Source organism: Stylophora pistillata, chromosome 2 (genome assembly GCF_964205215.1).
Source record: "Stylophora pistillata chromosome 2, jaStyPist1.2, whole genome shotgun sequence".
Lineage (NCBI taxonomy): Eukaryota > Metazoa > Cnidaria > Anthozoa > Scleractinia > Pocilloporidae > Stylophora > Stylophora pistillata.
In genome coordinates this window covers 42,989,509-43,006,661 of record NC_142520.1, presented here as the reverse complement: position 1 = coordinate 43,006,661, position 17,153 = coordinate 42,989,509, and the positions used below count along the sequence as shown (strand labels likewise).

At 41.9% G+C, this 17,153-nt stretch overlaps 3 protein-coding genes and 1 long non-coding RNA gene across 4 annotated transcripts; all 4 read right to left on the bottom strand.

The window, feature by feature from the left end:
* Nucleotides 1–8,201: 8,201 nt before the first annotated feature.
* On the bottom strand, nucleotides 8,202–9,639 carry LOC148739638 (uncharacterized). The gene is made up of 3 exons (XR_015997068.1): nucleotides 9,568–9,639; nucleotides 9,410–9,481; nucleotides 8,202–8,694 (listed from the first exon to the last, which is right to left on the bottom strand). It is a non-coding gene; the product is annotated as an uncharacterized LOC148739638 (long non-coding RNA).
* Nucleotides 9,640–10,490: 851 nt separating this feature from the next.
* LOC111319323 (uncharacterized) lies at nucleotides 10,491–13,709 on the bottom strand. Its single transcript, XM_022922123.2, has 2 exons — nucleotides 10,832–13,709; nucleotides 10,491–10,526 (listed from the first exon to the last, which is right to left on the bottom strand). The coding sequence occupies exon 1, from the start codon at nucleotides 13,707–13,709 to the stop codon at nucleotides 11,136–11,138; it is 2,574 nt and encodes an 857-aa protein (XP_022777858.2). The 3' UTR covers nucleotides 10,491–10,526; nucleotides 10,832–11,135.
* A 45-nt stretch (nucleotides 13,710–13,754) lies between these two features.
* On the bottom strand, nucleotides 13,755–14,153 carry LOC148739637 (uncharacterized). Its single transcript, XM_088749523.1, has one exon. The coding sequence runs from the start codon at nucleotides 14,151–14,153 to the stop codon at nucleotides 13,755–13,757; it is 399 nt and encodes a 132-aa protein (XP_088605649.1).
* An 83-nt stretch (nucleotides 14,154–14,236) lies between these two features.
* LOC111319322 (uncharacterized) lies at nucleotides 14,237–16,756 on the bottom strand. The gene has a single exon (XM_022922122.2). The coding sequence runs from the start codon at nucleotides 16,754–16,756 to the stop codon at nucleotides 14,237–14,239; it is 2,520 nt and encodes an 839-aa protein (XP_022777857.2).
* Between the last annotated feature and the right edge of the window lie 397 nt (nucleotides 16,757–17,153).

The window sequence follows — 17,153 nt, the reverse complement described above, 5'->3', positions numbered from 1 at the left end:
GAAACGATCAAAAAGGAAATATACCGCATCTTCAATCACGATGGGATACGGATCACAATCCTAGACGTCACTTTTAATCTGAACTAAAACACCTACCAGCTCTTTTCAAAGCCTGACACCACTCTACAATACGCGCACCCACCAATTACCAACCGTCTAGATTTCGTAGTTCTGGCCTCTTCATTGCTTGGGGCTTGCAAGGAGTTACACACAGAACCTGGGCCTTACTTGGTATTGCCACTGTAAGTTTTCTAGCTGTTTAGGAATTGTTTGAACCCCTGCTTATGGAGGCTCTCGAGGCTCGTTTGGAATTACTTAAATGGATGGCCGTCGGGATATCGTTTTTTACAGTATTCTAAAATTGTTTTCTCCAAGCTCTGTGGGGTTTAGTCACAAGATGTCTCGGTGGTTTTCCTTGAGTTAGTGGTCTGGAACGGGAAGAAAGTGGGTCGGAAGCTCTTAGCAGGATGTCGGTTAGCAGCCCCGGGCTTGTAGCGTATCTTGGGGTTGCTCGATGAAGTTGCGACAAGAGGCGCTGTAGTTTCTTGGGTTCTGATGCTGAGGTCTTCTGCGACAAGGAGACCAGGGGTTTTTGTTCAGTCCACATATTGCTGATTATTCTCCTTGCCAAAACCTGGGGCCGAGTTTTCTTTTCGATCTGCTAGTGTTTCCTTTCTGCCAACGCAAGTACCCCACTTGGAAATGTCATTTGTCGACCATGCTGCATCAGTAAAAAGCCAAACCCATCCTTGGACACATCTCCTTGGGTCATCCCTCTTTTGGGTCACTCTAGCTGAGATACTGGCGCTTTGGAAACAGTGTCTTTGATCTTTTCGAAGGTATCTTTCTGCTAATGGATCCAGATCCACTCGCCACTGCGAGTGGATGTGCACTGCTGGCACATCTGCTGGTCGCTCCATCTTGACTATTGCGTCAGCTTTCCTTTGGATATGCCTTTGATTCTTCGTCATCACATTTCCAATGAATGCTGCTTCGCTTCAGTTGAATTCGAACTTCTCCTTAATTACTCAGTTTAAGAAGGCTAAACAAATTTCACAATAAAGCAAGACTGGTTGTTGAGCAAAACACATCAAGTTCATCTCGCCAGCCAAACAGTAATTATTTCAAAACTCCAAGACTTTATCGGACTAAACCGGAGTGGATATTGAGGGCTTCTGGCCCGATACACGTGATGAAAGTCAATGGTTGCTTAGGCTTCAGTGTAAATCGAGTGAGAATTCTTTTTGAAGCTTTTTTTTCCATTCATTCCTTGCTGGATCTGTGGCCTCGGAAGAACGCGCACAGCTAAAGTACCGGTAATAAACTGGGTCAAGTACGTCGCCCAAATTAGTTGTGTTTCAGAAGTGACTCAGCAGTCGATGCAAACGAGATGTCAACGTTATATTTGTTCTTTAATATCTTAAACCCGTCTGTTCAAAGATCGCCAGCACAAATTTTCGGTCTCGCAAACATTTTTAAGGAAAACGAAATGATCTTCTTTGAAGTTTATGCAACAAGCGCAAACGGAGGGTAATTATAGCTCTTGTCAGCTTTTCATTAAAATTGTAGTCAACCACGTAATTGTTTGCATTTTGTCTCCTCTTTTTTATTGGAAACAAGATGTTGAATGCAAAAAATATATACATTGGTCAAACAGGACGACGACAAGGTGACCGATTTCAAAACACCTTCGCGACGTGGAAAAGAATCACAAAGACACATCCAAAACAGTCGCTAAACACATTAATATACTCAATCATTCTAAGCAGCATACGAGACTCAAAAAAAGAATGATACTGGGCATGAAACTTCTTCTTGTCCTCATCCTTGTATAACATTAAAAAAAGGTTCATTCATAAATTCGAAAATAAGCACCTTTCATGCGCTTTTCTTCGCACCATACGTATTGCAGGTTTCACCGGTTAATAATTTTGACTTGTAGAGCCTCAAAACCACTTTAAGGTTACTTCCCACCTTCGCGGGTGTCCTTCGGGAAAAAATTCGTACGCGCGCTAAATTCATGAAAACCCTAACAAACTATGTATCAAAAGAAAGCTTAATAAACGCAAATGAATAAAGGCTGATAGTTTCTAAAGAATCTGTTTGGGGCTGCGTCGGTGGGGGTAACGAAATAACTTGAATATATCAACAAAGTTGAAATGGTAAATTGGCCACCGTTACGATTAGAAAAGCTGACGTTTCGAGCGTTAGCCCTTCGTCGTAGCGAATAGGGGAATTGTGGGTTGTGTGTGCTTTTAAAGACAGAAAATGGAGCTAAGTTATTGGTGGGAACATGACAACCAGAAAAACACGAAAAGATTAGTGGAATGGAAAGCGTTCGTTGATACCTGTGGGATTTAGACTGCCGGTTTGAAAGATGAGCTTTTGTTCAAGAGTTTTGCGGCTTTCCGTGGTACCTGTGTGTAAGGAAAGACCGGAGATTGCCATATCTTGTTTAGAATGATTAGGTAAATATAAATGTCTTGCGACTGGTTTCGATGTGTCCTTGTCAGTCCTCTCCACGTCGTGAAGGTGTTCTCGGAATCGATCACCTAGTCTTCTGCCTGTTTCGTCGAAGTAAATCTTTTTGAAATAAGTATGCCATAGATTACATTAGCAGGGATGCACGTGAAGTGATTGGTGATCTTAATGGATTGTTTGGGTCCCGATATTGTCTCAGTGTTGTGAATGAAAGGACACGTTTTGCATCGTGCACAAGCGCATTTAAAAGTGCCTGGCTGGTCATTAGTCTGAAAAGAACTTCTGACCAAAAAACTGCCTATGCTTTTGTCGCGTTTGAATGTTTGGTAAAAGCGGGAAACGACTGAGGATCCTTCTATTGAGTCTAATGAGTATCGTTTCCCGCAGCACGAGGGAAATGACTGCACAGTCTTGTTCACAAGCCATCAATCAACAAAAGTATGACGGGCTTCTCTGATATTCTGATTGGTTGTCTAGATATCCGCATCTAAAGTTAGAATGGCGTAAAATATGTGAAACGTGTTGCGTAAATGGACACCACGTGAAAAATATATTAAATATCAAAATTCTGTGACACACTTTGTTCGTCATTATCCCTGGAGTGTTTGGGCACAATTTCACGAAAATAGGTCAAATCTACATACCCTATAAACTCGCTCAAAATGGATGTATTCCTCTCAAAATCAAATGCGAGATCTTAGCTCCTAAAGGTTTGTAAACAACTAGCGCCATACCAGGAGATTATCTCGCCTCCTGAAACCGCTAACCAATGGGGAGACGGGACCTCCTGGCGTCAATGATAATGTATGAAGATTTTCCCGGGAAAAGTATCGCATAGCAGTCACGTTTTTTATCTCGCTCTGTGGAACGTTGATTAATGGTAAAGTTGGCAAAGGAAAAAACCGCGGCTAAAAAGGTAAAGCTGGAGAGACTGCTAAAAAGCAAAACAGCAAATCGAGAGACAGCTTATATTCGATTTATTGCACTGCGGAGATCAATGCTTTTCTCTGGTTCGCTTGATTTTTTTTCGATATTATACGCAGACGATACAGTTTTTGAGTAAGGAAACTCATTACAGAAAAACTTATTCAAGAAAACTATTAGGTCTACGGAATCCAAAATTCTACTCCAGCAAGTTTTCTTTTATAAATTTTCTTCAAAACCTTTTTTTCCATAATGTATAGAGCGAGCCGGGGGTCTAAGATTGCAATTTCTTCGACTGATTGATCCAAAGAAACCCACCAGAGGTGACAGGAAGTGGTGTAAACTGCATTGCGTTCGTCAGCTAAGCTCAGGAAAAGTATAGTGTATGCTAGAAACAACTGTATTTATCTCATGTTCTAAATTGAGGGCCTAAAAACTCATGCTGTCCAAGAAGTCTGTCTTCTTGCCGGTTTTTTATATTGAGGCTTAACATAAGATGACGAGCTATATTCTGGATTAAAATAAGATGGGAAACATTGGAGTTTTTAATTTTACGCACTGGAAACAACTAATCACGCATCCTTTCCATATGCCTTTCCTCCTTCATTCTCAGCTGTCACCCATCCCTTGCGAATTAAAGGTAGGAATTCCTAGGATTTTCCTAAGAATTCCTAAGAATCTATTCCTAGGAATTCTTAAGAATTCCTAGGAATTCCTAGGAATTCCTAGGAACAAAGGTGTGAATTCTCACGGTAATTGGAACATGGAATTCCTAGGATTTCCTAGGAATTCCAAGGTTTTCTAATCTTGCTTGGTGTGGGTGCGTAATACCTAAGAATTCCTAGGAATTCCCAAAAAAACCTAGAAATTCTTAAAAATTCCTTGTTTATAGCCAACAGGACTTGGAATTCTTAGGAATTCCTGGGAATTCCTAGGAATTCTTGAGAATTTCTAGGAATTCTTAGGAATTCCAACTCAGAGCACCTGAATGACTTCCCTGGAATACTGTGAATCTAAAAACTTGCTGGAAATTCCTAGGAATTTTTAGTAATTTCAGGAATGTTTAAGAATTACTGGGAGTTTTTTAGGAAAACTTCAAGGCAACTAATATTAAATAAATACATGCATTATCCATGAAATTTATTCACATGTTCAAGTCAGGTTTACATGTTAATTATTTAGTTTATTAGCTTCGCCTACCAGCAGGGACACCGCAACAGCTTGTGCGAATTACTGCAGGCCTAGTAAACCCACCCATCCCAACCCAGGGGATAGGACATCCATCACGTTCAGTTATCTCCTATGTGGGAAATTAACGTCTCCTACCCTCAACCCTGCAGGAGACGGGACCTCCATTTATTCGTCCCTATCCGAGAAGACTAGAATATCTAACCATTTCTTGATGTTCTAGAAAGGTAGCAAATTCTTCTCAATTATTTAAAGACCTTGAGTGTTGGTCCGGCCGGGGCTCGAACCCTCGCCCTACCGCACAACAGTCCAGCGCACTATCCATTGAGCTAACTGGGTGGCGGTTAAAAATTTGCTATTATATATTAACATGAACATGTAGTAATATTAGGAAGAAATTTCTTTTTCTTTTCTAGAAAACTTCGTAAAAATTGTCCTCAATTACAGCTATTCATTTAAAATAGTCCAAGTGAATTATTAAATTTGGTTTGACACAAATTGTGAATAAAATCTGTTGATTCTTTTTCATGAAATGCAATAACTTGGGTTATTTTTATTGCCATAAATAGTAGTATCACTCAGCTTTGACTTAATTTAACGTAGTTGTAACTTCTTTGGATAAGTCTTGTGTGTTAAAATTCAAATGTAAGCTCTCAAGCAGCATCTTCATGCTCTGCTGTTTGTTTTTGCTGATTCTGCAAGTTGAAATTGAGAGATTTCTTCTCAACTTTGACTGAACACTCTTGGGGGTGAAAGGCTTAATTACAGTTAAATAATTGATTTTTTAATCAAATTCTTGTTGTAATTGTAATAATTAATTGCAGTGAAGTTAACCCAAACTGCAGACTAAGCAGCTGTAATTGTCTTTTTCTGCTGGGCTCGCAGCATGCTTAAAACGCGACTCAAATAATCCTGAAACCTTTAGCTCACTGATAGATTCATTTAATTGTAAAGCGTAAGCTTAAGAAACTGTGGCATGCAAGTGACCGATTCGATTCTCAGTTTTGATCACGTACCAAATATTGCAATTTGTACTCACCACAAACTTTCAGAATCATTAGCTTTATAAATGGCCGCTCGACCCTTGTACCGACCAGTCGATAACTGTTGTCCCTTCTTTTAGCTTCACAGCGCCGACAACTTGCTTTTCATCAATTTAACACTCGCGCTATTCTCGTTTTCCCATTGAACGACGGTAAAACCCATCTTTAGAGATGTCGTATTTGCAAAACAGTCGAGAAAAGAAATAACTTACGCACGAGCGATCAACGGATGAAAAGTACATTCAAAGATGAGCGCCAAATGAAGGTTTCTTTGTCTACAACCCACGGGCATGATCACGTGCATATTTTGGGAATTGTTATTGGCTTGTAAAGAGAATCTGCTGGCTTTCCCGATTGCAGTCTTAAGAGAACGCGCTGGGTTCAGCTTCTTGACGATGGTTTCATTTCATAGATCAATGGTTTGGAGATGATATAAATAATGATATGAACTCACTCAATGTAGAAATAATCGAGAAGAATCGAACGTACTACAAATGCACGATTTGTGGCCGAAAGCTGTCGAGGAAACAAAGACTCGAAACGCTGACTCGAGCTGTGTTCACGGCAAAGGTGAGAAACAACACAAGGCAATCACAAGTTCTTTGAATGTGATTACAAACGTTTTTACCTTCATTATTATAACCGATAGATACCACCTTATGAAGTATAAGAACTACCTAGATGATCATAATGTACCAATACCCAAATCAACGAAGTTGGACCATAACAAGCATTCATCGACACCGTCCATTACGCGGCCATCTCGATTCCTTTAAGTCTAGATCTTTGACGCTAATCCAGCTTAAAAGCGGTGCTAACAGTCAAGTGCATCTCATAACGAAGAAACATTTGTACAAGAGAAGGAAGTGATTAGAGTATGTTAGAATTCTTGCCTACAAACGAATGTGCACATTCCGAAGCATTGACCCCTGCTTATGATTTATGTTTATGTTTTATGATTTTGGCACATCTGCGGACACGAGAGTCATTTTGCATCGCAATAAAAACTTTTTTATGATTATGGAATCCAAGAAGCCTTTGAGGTTAGAAAGCAAATCTGTGGTATGAGTGCATTGGATTTAAATTGACAATTTGTACTTAATATAATTGACTGCTGCTTTATGAAAAAGTGCATGTTAATGTTAGGATTTACCAAAACTTACTTTAAATAATAAATTCCATGATAAGCAAATTGTTCAGGTATTTACATCTCTTGGTACATTCTGTTTAGCACATCTTTTATTGAACCAAATTTTTAAGCCTCTAAAGTTACTCCTTATCTTAAAACCTTCACATTCAAGGTATTTAGAAGTTCTTGGAATTATTTGGATTTCAGGGTTATTTAATTTGCCTCAAATTCAATACCCAGAAATTCCCAAGAATTCCACCCTTGTTAACTTAAAGGTAGTTTGCATAGCTGAGAATTCTTAGGAATTCCTAAGAATTCCAAGTCCTCACAAAACTGGAACATTCCTTTCCCAGAAGTTCCCAGTAATTCCAAGCTTTTGAAACCAGAGCTTATTTGCATAGTTAGGAATGTTTGAGAATTCCTAAGAATTCCAAGTCCTCACAAAACTGAAACCTTCCTTTTTCCTTTCCCAGAAATTCCCAGTAATTCCAAGCTTTTCAAATCAGAGCTTATTTCCATACTTGGGAGTTTTTGAGAATTCCCAGGAAATCCTAGGAATTCCAAGGAATTCCCAGAAAACTGGGAATTCAGTTCGCAAGGGATGACCGTTGTCCTACAGAATGCTTGATACCACATACGTACATACATACATACATACACAGATACACACATACACACTTACATACACACATACACACATACACACACATACATACATACATATACACCTACATACATACATACATACATACATACGCACATGCACACATACATACATACATACAGACAGACATACATAATACATACTTATTATATACATACATACATCCATACATCATACATACATACATCATACATACATACATACATCATACATACATACATCATACATACATACATACATACATACATCATGCATACATACATACACACATACATCATACACACATACATACATACAAACATACATACATAAACTTTATTTACCTCGATTTAAGAGTAGCTGTAAGCTAATATCTTCGAGTGATTAAAATTAAATAAAAGGAATAAGCTAAACTAAAGCGTTTCCAGGTCGATCTAAAACAAATGTCCGACGATCATCAGGTCTTTGGTTTAAAATAAGAAACTTACAGCCAGACCAGCTTGGTGTTGGCATTGAAAACATCTTGTGGCAAGTCATTCAACTGGTTTCCCTCCACGAAACTGTCGAAAAATAGCGATGAATTCTCAATAGTCTGCTGCATCTGCACTCAAATGTCATAGTCTGCAACCTTTAAAAATGGCAAGGAGAGAACTGTACCCAGTTGTTCAAGAAGCAAATAACGCTATTCAAGGGATCAAACGTTATCCAACAGATAGTGGTCCGGGGCTTGATGACTAGATTTAACAAATATTATGACTAGAGGTAGCAAATATTATGTTCCTTTTGTCTTTCTTATTATCTTTATTCAGTTTTCCTTTTTCTATTGACATCCATCGGCAGCCGAAAATACAAATTCGGGATCAACAAGGTTTACTCAGAAAGACTTTAAATAATGAAAAACAAAACGCCTTATCACTCCCGAAGAGTATCACCTGAGCACATTTATCCGAGCGCAATTATGTGCACAAACATTATGTCTGCGGTCTTAACTTTATCCCAATTTTCATCCATCAATGAAATTTGCTGCTCTTAGATCTCAGCTTTTAAGGACGCGCTTTTTCTCAGCTGCTACAATTACTCGTCTCCTGTAAAGGTCACGGTTTAAACAATGTCGCGATTCAGTGTAGGAAACAAGGACCCACTAAAATCGTCCTTTTTCAATTTCCTCATATTGTAACTAAAAATAAGATCTTCGTAAAACGATGGTAACTTACAGCACCTCCAGCTGAGTATTGTTGCGGAAAATGTCTTGTGGTAAGGTCTTCAGCAGGTTTTTTCTTGATAGCCTAATGAGGAATCGTTAAAATACATACGTCAAGACAAAAACCAAAAAATAATTAAAAATTAACTCATCCTGAAATATTTTGAAGGAATTGCAACCTAATAACAGCAATATTCCTCAAATTCCACGATGATATCAGCCAGTAAGCTTGATGTTGTAGGAACAGTTTTTTTTTTTCATTTCGAGAGAGATCGTGGAGCAGTTATATTGAGGAGTGAGAGTCTTCAGTAACTGTTTGCCATGAACGCTATAATATCCTCATCATCATGATGTTGGGTTACGAGGAAAATAAAGGTAATAACGCGCTATTGTTCCTTCCTTTGTTCTGGGTGATCGTGCTTATGTGAGTATTTTGCAAGAAATATTTCAGCAAACATTTAATATTCTGATGTATTTATGGAAATTTTTTCTTTAAATTTTGAGGGCTTTTTCACCCACAAAAATAATAATATAAAAAAAAACATTTCTCAATGAAGCCCGTGTACTGTAGCTCTGCTCCTGAGAACAGTGCCCGGTGATCGTAACAGTTATATTCTTTTTTGTGAGTATAAGGAGAGAAACACTATGACGTGAAGGTTTGGATGTAAAAATTTTACATTATAAAGAACAGCTGTCATATGCATGGATCTGTTAGCAAGATTGCTATTCGTTCTTCTTATAAGGCGTAATTACAATAAGAAAAAAGCATCATTTTGTGACCCAGACAAGTTGAAACTTACAGGGCCTTCAGCTTTGTGTTGGCACTGAAAATGTCTTGTGGCAAGTCCTGTAGCTGGTTGTATTCCAATACCCTGCACAATTGTGACAAGCTGGTTATTTACGTGTAAAGGTGATACGTTCATCTATCATTGTATTAAGGAAGAGAGTCTTAGCTTACAGTGCCTCCAGTTGGGTATTGTTTCTGAAAATGTCTTGTGGCAAGTGAGTCAGCTTGTTGTAACTCAAGTCCCTGATAAGAATTGATGCGAAATACGTTGATATGGGCTAATTCAAACTAATTCAAAACTCCGTATCAATATGTTACTCCAACCTGTGCTAAAGAGTGGCGAAACGGTTAGCGAGCTGTACTCTGTCTTGAACTGGCTGGGTGATTATATTATTAAGTACTTCTTTCCACCCACAAGTATTAATGGGTACAGGTGACCCATCAAGGAAATTTTAATAAAATGCTTAGGGGTAAATCTTGCATTGATGGATTAGCATTCCATCCAGAAGGGGTTTTAATATATGTCCTCCTTGTTGTTTCATGCCGCACGAGACTTGGCTAAGACCTACCTAGATGAACCATAGGCAGCCTTTACCTAACGGTACTAATTAAGTATATCATGAGCTCCTTTGACCCACTTCACTAAATTACTGCCACTTGCAATGTAATGTAAAGGCTCTGACTGTACGATGTCCGATGTATCCCAATAAGCAAACTTTTCATGATCAATATAATTTGAATATATCAACAAAGTTGAAATGGTAAATTTGCCACCTTTACGGTTATAAAAGCTGACGTTACGAGCGTTAGCCCTTCGTCATTCGTTCCGACGAAGGGCTAACGCTCGAAACGTCAGCTTTTATATAACCGTAATGGTGGCCAAATTAACATTTCAACTTTGTTGATATATTCAAATTATTTCGTTACCCCCACCGACGCAGAGCCAAACAGTTTCTTTAGAAACTATTAGCCTTCTTTCATGATCAATGTCCATCTTTGTAACGGCAGGCGAACATCAAGGCCGAATGTATTGCCGTGAAAATCGCGACCGGAGAAAAATACTAGAACGGGTGGAACTTTACAGAGACCGAAGCGACATTCACATCACATTTATTAATTGATCTCGTAAACTGAAATAAACAATGAAGGACTAGCGTAAGGCAGTTGCACAAACAAACGTTACAAGGCACTAGCGATCGACAAATGAAAACCCTCAGGGGCAACAAAATAGGACTAAACAGGCTAAATGCAAACAACCAGAAACGAGCGAAACTATAGCACTAATATAAAGAAATCGACTCAGATATCCACGCGGCCACGAGGTCGCGGTACGTAAAATCACAATGATCACACATAAAATGAATAATATATTAATCGAACTGCGAACTGGGCTAACCACAAGCAATAAGGATAAATTACGATGAAACGAACTTACATATCTGTCCCGCGACACCGTAGGCCTTTATAATCTCTTTTTGTAGACCACAGCAAAAAATGTCTACTCCACACACACGCTCCGCACGTACTAAATCAATCACATCCAAAAATAGCTAAAGAACCTAACTGTAACGTAAAGCACTGTCACGCAAGTGACGCATGTAACTGTAACTTAAAGCGCCGTCACGCAAATGACGCGTATCAACATGGCTCCCCTGAAACACTGAAGTGTTTCACTACGCAACGAAACTTATCAATAAAGACTAAACGTTCTAAATCTCAAGGTGTTCAAATATCTAAGGTTAAAGGCTCCTCGGCTGGGATTCACCCCGGGGCTCCTTCTTGTAATCATCCTTGGGCATCAGCAAGACCAGTTTCTGGATTGGACGCTCCAGGAACTTCACTGCACTTGTTCTTGTTCCTCTGTCATCAAGACAGGCATCCGCAAGGGCTAGCCTGACCGTACGTACGCGTCCATCCAAGCCATGGTGCACTGCTGCAACACGTGCCAGCTGCCAACGATTGCGTGGGACATTATCTTCCTTGAGGATAACAATGTCATCGACACACATGTCACGTCGAGGGGCGGTCCATTTCTGCCGTTGCTGAAGGCCCAAAAGATACTCCTTGCGCCATCGGGACCAAATTTCGTTAGCAAAATGCTGAACACGTCTCCACCGTTTTCTGCTGAACTTATCGGCTGAGGGGAAGACGCCGGGTGGTGAAAGAACTACCTTTGTTTTCAGCGTGAGCAGATGATTGGGCGTCAACAGGCTTGGCGCGCTTGGATCGGCAAGGAGATCGACTGTCAATGGCCGGCTGTTGATGATAGCCTCCATTTCACACATGAGAGTTCTTAACGATTCGTCGTCGAGCTGGAGGCTGTTATCTTGGAGAAGTGGGGAAAGAACACTTCGCACAGAGTGGATTTGCCGTTCCCAAACCCCGCCCATATGACTAGAGGATGGGACATTCATCGTAAAGGTGAACCAATCACAATTTTCTTTTAGAAGTTCCCTCTTAATACGCTTGTGGTCGAGTTCTGCGACAGCAGCTTTCAGCTCATGCTTGGCTCCCACAAAGTTCGTTCCTTGGTCGCTTCTTAGCTGACGGATGGGTCCCCTGCGGCATATGAACCGTCGCAGCGCATTAATAAAGGCGTCTGTTTCAAGCGTGGAAGAGGTCTCCAAATGAACAGCTCTTGAGGCCAGACACGTAAAGAGAACTCCGTATCTCTTTATTTCTTTCCTGCCTTGCTTGATGATGAAAGGACCGAAGTAGTCGACGGCACAATTCGTAAATGGAGGAGCCGGTTCTAAGCGGTCCTCTGGTAAATCGGCCATCTTCTGCTCCGCAACTTCAGAACGTAGTTTTCTGCAAACGATGCACTTCCATATATAGCTTCCTACTGCACTCGTTCCACCGACAATCCAGTAACCATTAGCTCTTGTCTCGTTCAACGTCATACCTCGTCCCTGATGTCTAACTTTCTCATGAAAATATCTGATAATGAGGGTAGTCACGTGGCTTTGCCGAGGCAGAATTACAGGAAACTTCATTTCAAACGGGAGGGAAGAACTTGCCAAGCGTCTCCCAACGCGTATAACTCCTTCTGCGTCCTTAAATGGATCCAGCTTAAGAAGAGGAGAGATATTCTTCAGACGGCTTACTCTTTCCCGCACCGCCGACCTCTCACCTGGAGGCTGAAACTCTTGTGAGGATTTCAATGACTTGAGTTCGGGAAAGGCCACAGATTGGACTGAACTGACAATCACACTTTCAGCTCTCTGGAGATCTTCACCCTGGATTGACGTTTTAGGTATGAATTCTTGCTGGATTGCTGGATTGTTGTTACTCTTGCGCTCTACCGATACTCGCTCTCGTAGCCTCTGAAGATAAAGTAAACTGAAGGCAATGGCCCTTTTTGCACGGAACCAATCTGAGAAGTTCTCTAAACGATCGGCTATCTTCAATTCTTTCTTTGTTACCGCTGTAGCTAGGACTATGGCTATCTTCACCTCAGGATCAGAGGGTAATACTTCACGGGAATCAAGTACCTCTTCATTTCTGCGAAGCGGCCACTTAACTTCGCTTTGCCACAAAAAGGCTGGTCCCTTTAACCACTTCGAGGTTAGAAGAGCGTTTGGACTAAGCCCACGTGAGGCGTCATCGGCTGGATTTAATTTTGACTCCACATACTTCCACTGATCTACTGAAGTCGCATCCTGAATCAGCTGAACTCGATTGGCTACAAAGACGTGGAATCTTCGACTTTCATTAGCGATGTACCCCAAAACCACTTTGCTATCAGACCAGAGGAACTCTGGGACATCATTAAGGCTCAACTCTTGGGGTATCTGATGGCTAACCTTTACTGAAGTCACAGCGGCCTGCAGCTCTAGGCGCGGAACTGTCACAGGCTTGAGGGGGGTCACTCGTGCCTTGCCAGCCACGAAAGAACAGTGAGTTTTGCCGGAATCATCTCGAAGCCTTAAGTAACTACATTGACCGTAACCCTTTGTACTTGCATCCGAGAAGTGATGTAGCTCTTTCCTCACGACCGGGCCAAAGTTTTCGGGCTTAAAGCATCTGGGAATCGAGAAACGTTCAAGAATAGGTAGCTCGGCTCGCCATTTCTCCCATCTTGACCTAATCACGTCGGGTATGGGATCGTCCCAGTCCACGCCTTCACGACACAGATCTTGCAAGATGCTCTTTCCCTCTAGTAGGATTGGTGCAGCGAAACCAAGCGGATCAAAAATCGAGCTTATGGTTGATAGGATTCCTCTCCTTGTACAATGACGATCTTTTAGCATCAAACGAAACTGAAATGTGTCTAACTGAATACACCAATGGACCCCAAGTACTCTCTCCATGGGTAGCTTGTCCAGATCGAGGTCTATGTTCTTGAGGTCATCAGCTCAATCAGAAATTGGAAGGCTTCTCAAAACTTCTTTCTTATTCGAAACAAACTTGTGCAGATGAAACCCTGCCTTCTTGCACATCTTCTTCACAGATGATATCAGCATGGTTGCTTCCTCAACTCTGGAACAGGATTTTACACCGTCATCAACGTAGAAATCCTTTCGTAGAAAGTCCGCAGCCGCAGACCCAAACTCGTCTTCACCGTCCTGCGATGCTCTCTTAAGGGCAAAGTTGGCGCAACCTGGAGATGAGGTAGCTCCAAATAGGTGCACTGTCATTCTGTACTCTACTGGACTTTTGGATAAGTTACCACCTTCCCACCAGAAGAACCGCAACAAGTCTCTAAACTCTTCTGTCACATGGACTTGGTAAAACATAGACTCTATATCGCACATGATACCCACGGGTTCTTGACGAAATCTGTTGAGGACGCCAGTAAGGGTGTCTGTTAAATCCGGGCCTTGCAGAAGGTTTTTATTCAGTGACTCTCCACTGAACTCTGCAGCACAGTCGAACACCACGCGTATTTTGTTCGGTTATTTGGATGGTATACCCCATGGTGAGGAATATACCAAATATTTGTTTCTCTTGAATGGGGCGACGACGCGGCACTTTGGTTCCCTTCGGGTGTTTTCGCGTCTTTGTTGGTAAGGGAGCCCTTTCTTGCCTTTTCGGCATAACCTATCCCTATAACACCCTCCATGAACGTCACATAGTCTTCGCGGTATCTTTCATCAGCAAGGAATCTTCTCTTCAGCTGTGCCAATCGACGTAGAGCTAAGTCTCGATTGTTCGGTAGCCTTAGTTTCGGATCTCTGAGGGGGAGAGGCAGCTTGTAATGACCGTTTTCCAACTGGGTAATTCCTTCCCTTGCAATAGTGAGGAATCTCCTGTCCTCTTTGGAAAGTCCTGGGTCGTTGCTACATCGATCGGAGAAATCTTGTTCGAACATACGCTTAACTGAGAAGGGAGTTATCTCTTCCTTGGTTTGAGAACTCAACACAAAGCTACGACTGATGTTGTGGTGGCCGGTGTCAACTTCACATGCTATAATCCGGTTGCAAGATGAGGCTACTTGCTCTTCACGATCGCTTTCTCCACACTCTAACAAGCTGACCGGGCCAATTATTCCCCAACCTAACAAAGTGCGAACTGCATAGGGGTCGTCTCCTCTACCAACGATGACTTCTTTAGGTTCAATGGCCTTTGGGCAATTGCAGCCAATCAGCAATCCGACCTCTACTTCCTCTTGATAAGGCATTATTTTATCCTTGATTTTTTTCAGATGCGGCCATGCTACCGCAACCTCTGGCCTGGGAATTTGGTCCCTTCTTGAAGGTATCCGATCCCTAGAGTAGGTCTTAGGTAGTTCTACTTGAACACGTTGGTCAATCGTCTCGACTATTAATCCATCAACTCGGGAAACGGAGACTTCTTCCCTTCCAAGCATGGTGCTGAGAATGAGCTTCGAACTAACACCGGGGATTCCAAGTTTCTCTTTCACGTTGCTTGTAATAAATGTTGTGTCACTAGGGTCATCTAGTAAGGCGTAAATCATGACTTTGTTCCTGGAATGATCAACTGGAATGATCAACGAATTAGTTATGACACCATGCCAATCAACCGCGCTACACACGTTAGCAGTAAGCTTGGAGTTCGCATTTTCATTAGCAACTTCAGAGCTTGTTTGATGACTATGGGCGAAATCGGACGAAGTTAACTGTGGAGTACTCTGTTGACCTTTGTTCTGTTCTTTGTCGTTAGGAATATGAAGAGAGGTGGGATGCTGCCTCCCGCATTTCTCACAGATCAATCGAGCCCGACAATTTTTCGACTGGTGGCCTTTCTTTAGGCAACCAAAACAAAGGCCTTTAGATCTAGTAATCTCAATTCGTTCTTCTACGCTCCCTTTGTGAAGTTCTGCACACTTGTCGGGTTGATGACCACCGTTGCACACGGAGCATAAGTTTGTTCGCTGTTTTTGACTTGGTACTTCGCTGGATTTGCGTCTGCTTTCGTTAGACTGGCTTTGAGATGCAAGTGACACAAAACTGTTCGCTCCGTGAGCCCTCTTTCCCCGGTTCCTGTCAGGCATCTTAGTTCTTTCTCCTTTCAAGGCTTCGGGGGAAAACATAGGGTCATTTGCAAGGTCTGCTTCTTCCTTAACGAAAACAACCAAGTCATGAAAGGACACTGTCCTGTCTGTTTTCTTCAAAATGTCACGAACCCCGCGACACCACTTAGAGCCCAATCTGATTGGTAACTTGGAACTGATTTCTTGCAATATCCTAGGTAAGTTCAATTCTTCCATATACTTCATGGATTGCATAGCTCCTTCGCAGCGAACAAGAAAATTGGAGAAGTCTTGAAGAGCGGCAACGTCTTCTTCCGCTATCTGAATCCAACTTCGCAGTCGGGACTTATAAGCTTCAGCCACCCGAAACGGACTTCCAAACCGTTGAGCCAAGAGTTTGCGAGCTTCTTCGTAACCTCTGTTGGAGTTCCAAGTCAAGAAACCTTTGATGACTTCATGGGCCTTGCCGGTAGTATACTTGCACAGAAAATACAGCCTATCCCTTTGCGAATCTACCTTCTCATCTATCATTGCCTCGAAGGCAGCGATGAACGTGGGATAATCGAAGTAATTTCCACTAAACACTGGCGGTTCTTGCGCGGGTAACGTGCTCGCTCTCTGCTGGCTGACAAACTGAGCGCTTAATTCGGCTTGTTTGGCTTGCAGCTTCACCATTTGTTGTAGAATTGAATCTTGTGATCTTGTTGTCACTTCCGAAGCTGCTCTTTGCTCCTGTTTAACGATTGCTCCAACTGGAGACGACATTGGTTCGAAAGAACTTGCTTCCGGCCTAAGTGTTGAGGGCTTATGTCTTGTGGCAAGCGTCCCTGCCTCAATTTCAGTTTTAGGTGCACTTTCTTGAGTTTCCTTACTCATGTCCGTATTTGAACGCGCTACGCTGCTGGCCTCTGCTTGCTCGTTCATGGCCAATCTGATTGCTTCTTCTTCGGCGTCCGCTAATGCAATCTATTTCTCTAACTGAATCCGCCTCAAATTAGTATCATGTTCGAGGTACTTCATCTCCACTTTAAGCTTTGCCGCTCGAGCCGCCGCCTCCACTCTCTTCGACATGGCCGAAGACCTAGAAGAACGCGAAATTTTCGTTTTTCCTGAACGGCTTGATTTTGTTTACTTGGCATCAGGTACACTCGTTTCATACTCTAATTCCATCTGCTGTTCGACTGAACGAAGCCTTTCCGATATGCGGATTCGACATTCGGCGTACTCTCGATCACACAAGTCAAAATCACGATAAGCGGCACCTTTAGCGCTCTCTTCTTCCAGCAATGCATCAAAGGCTCTGTGCGCAACGTTCAACTCC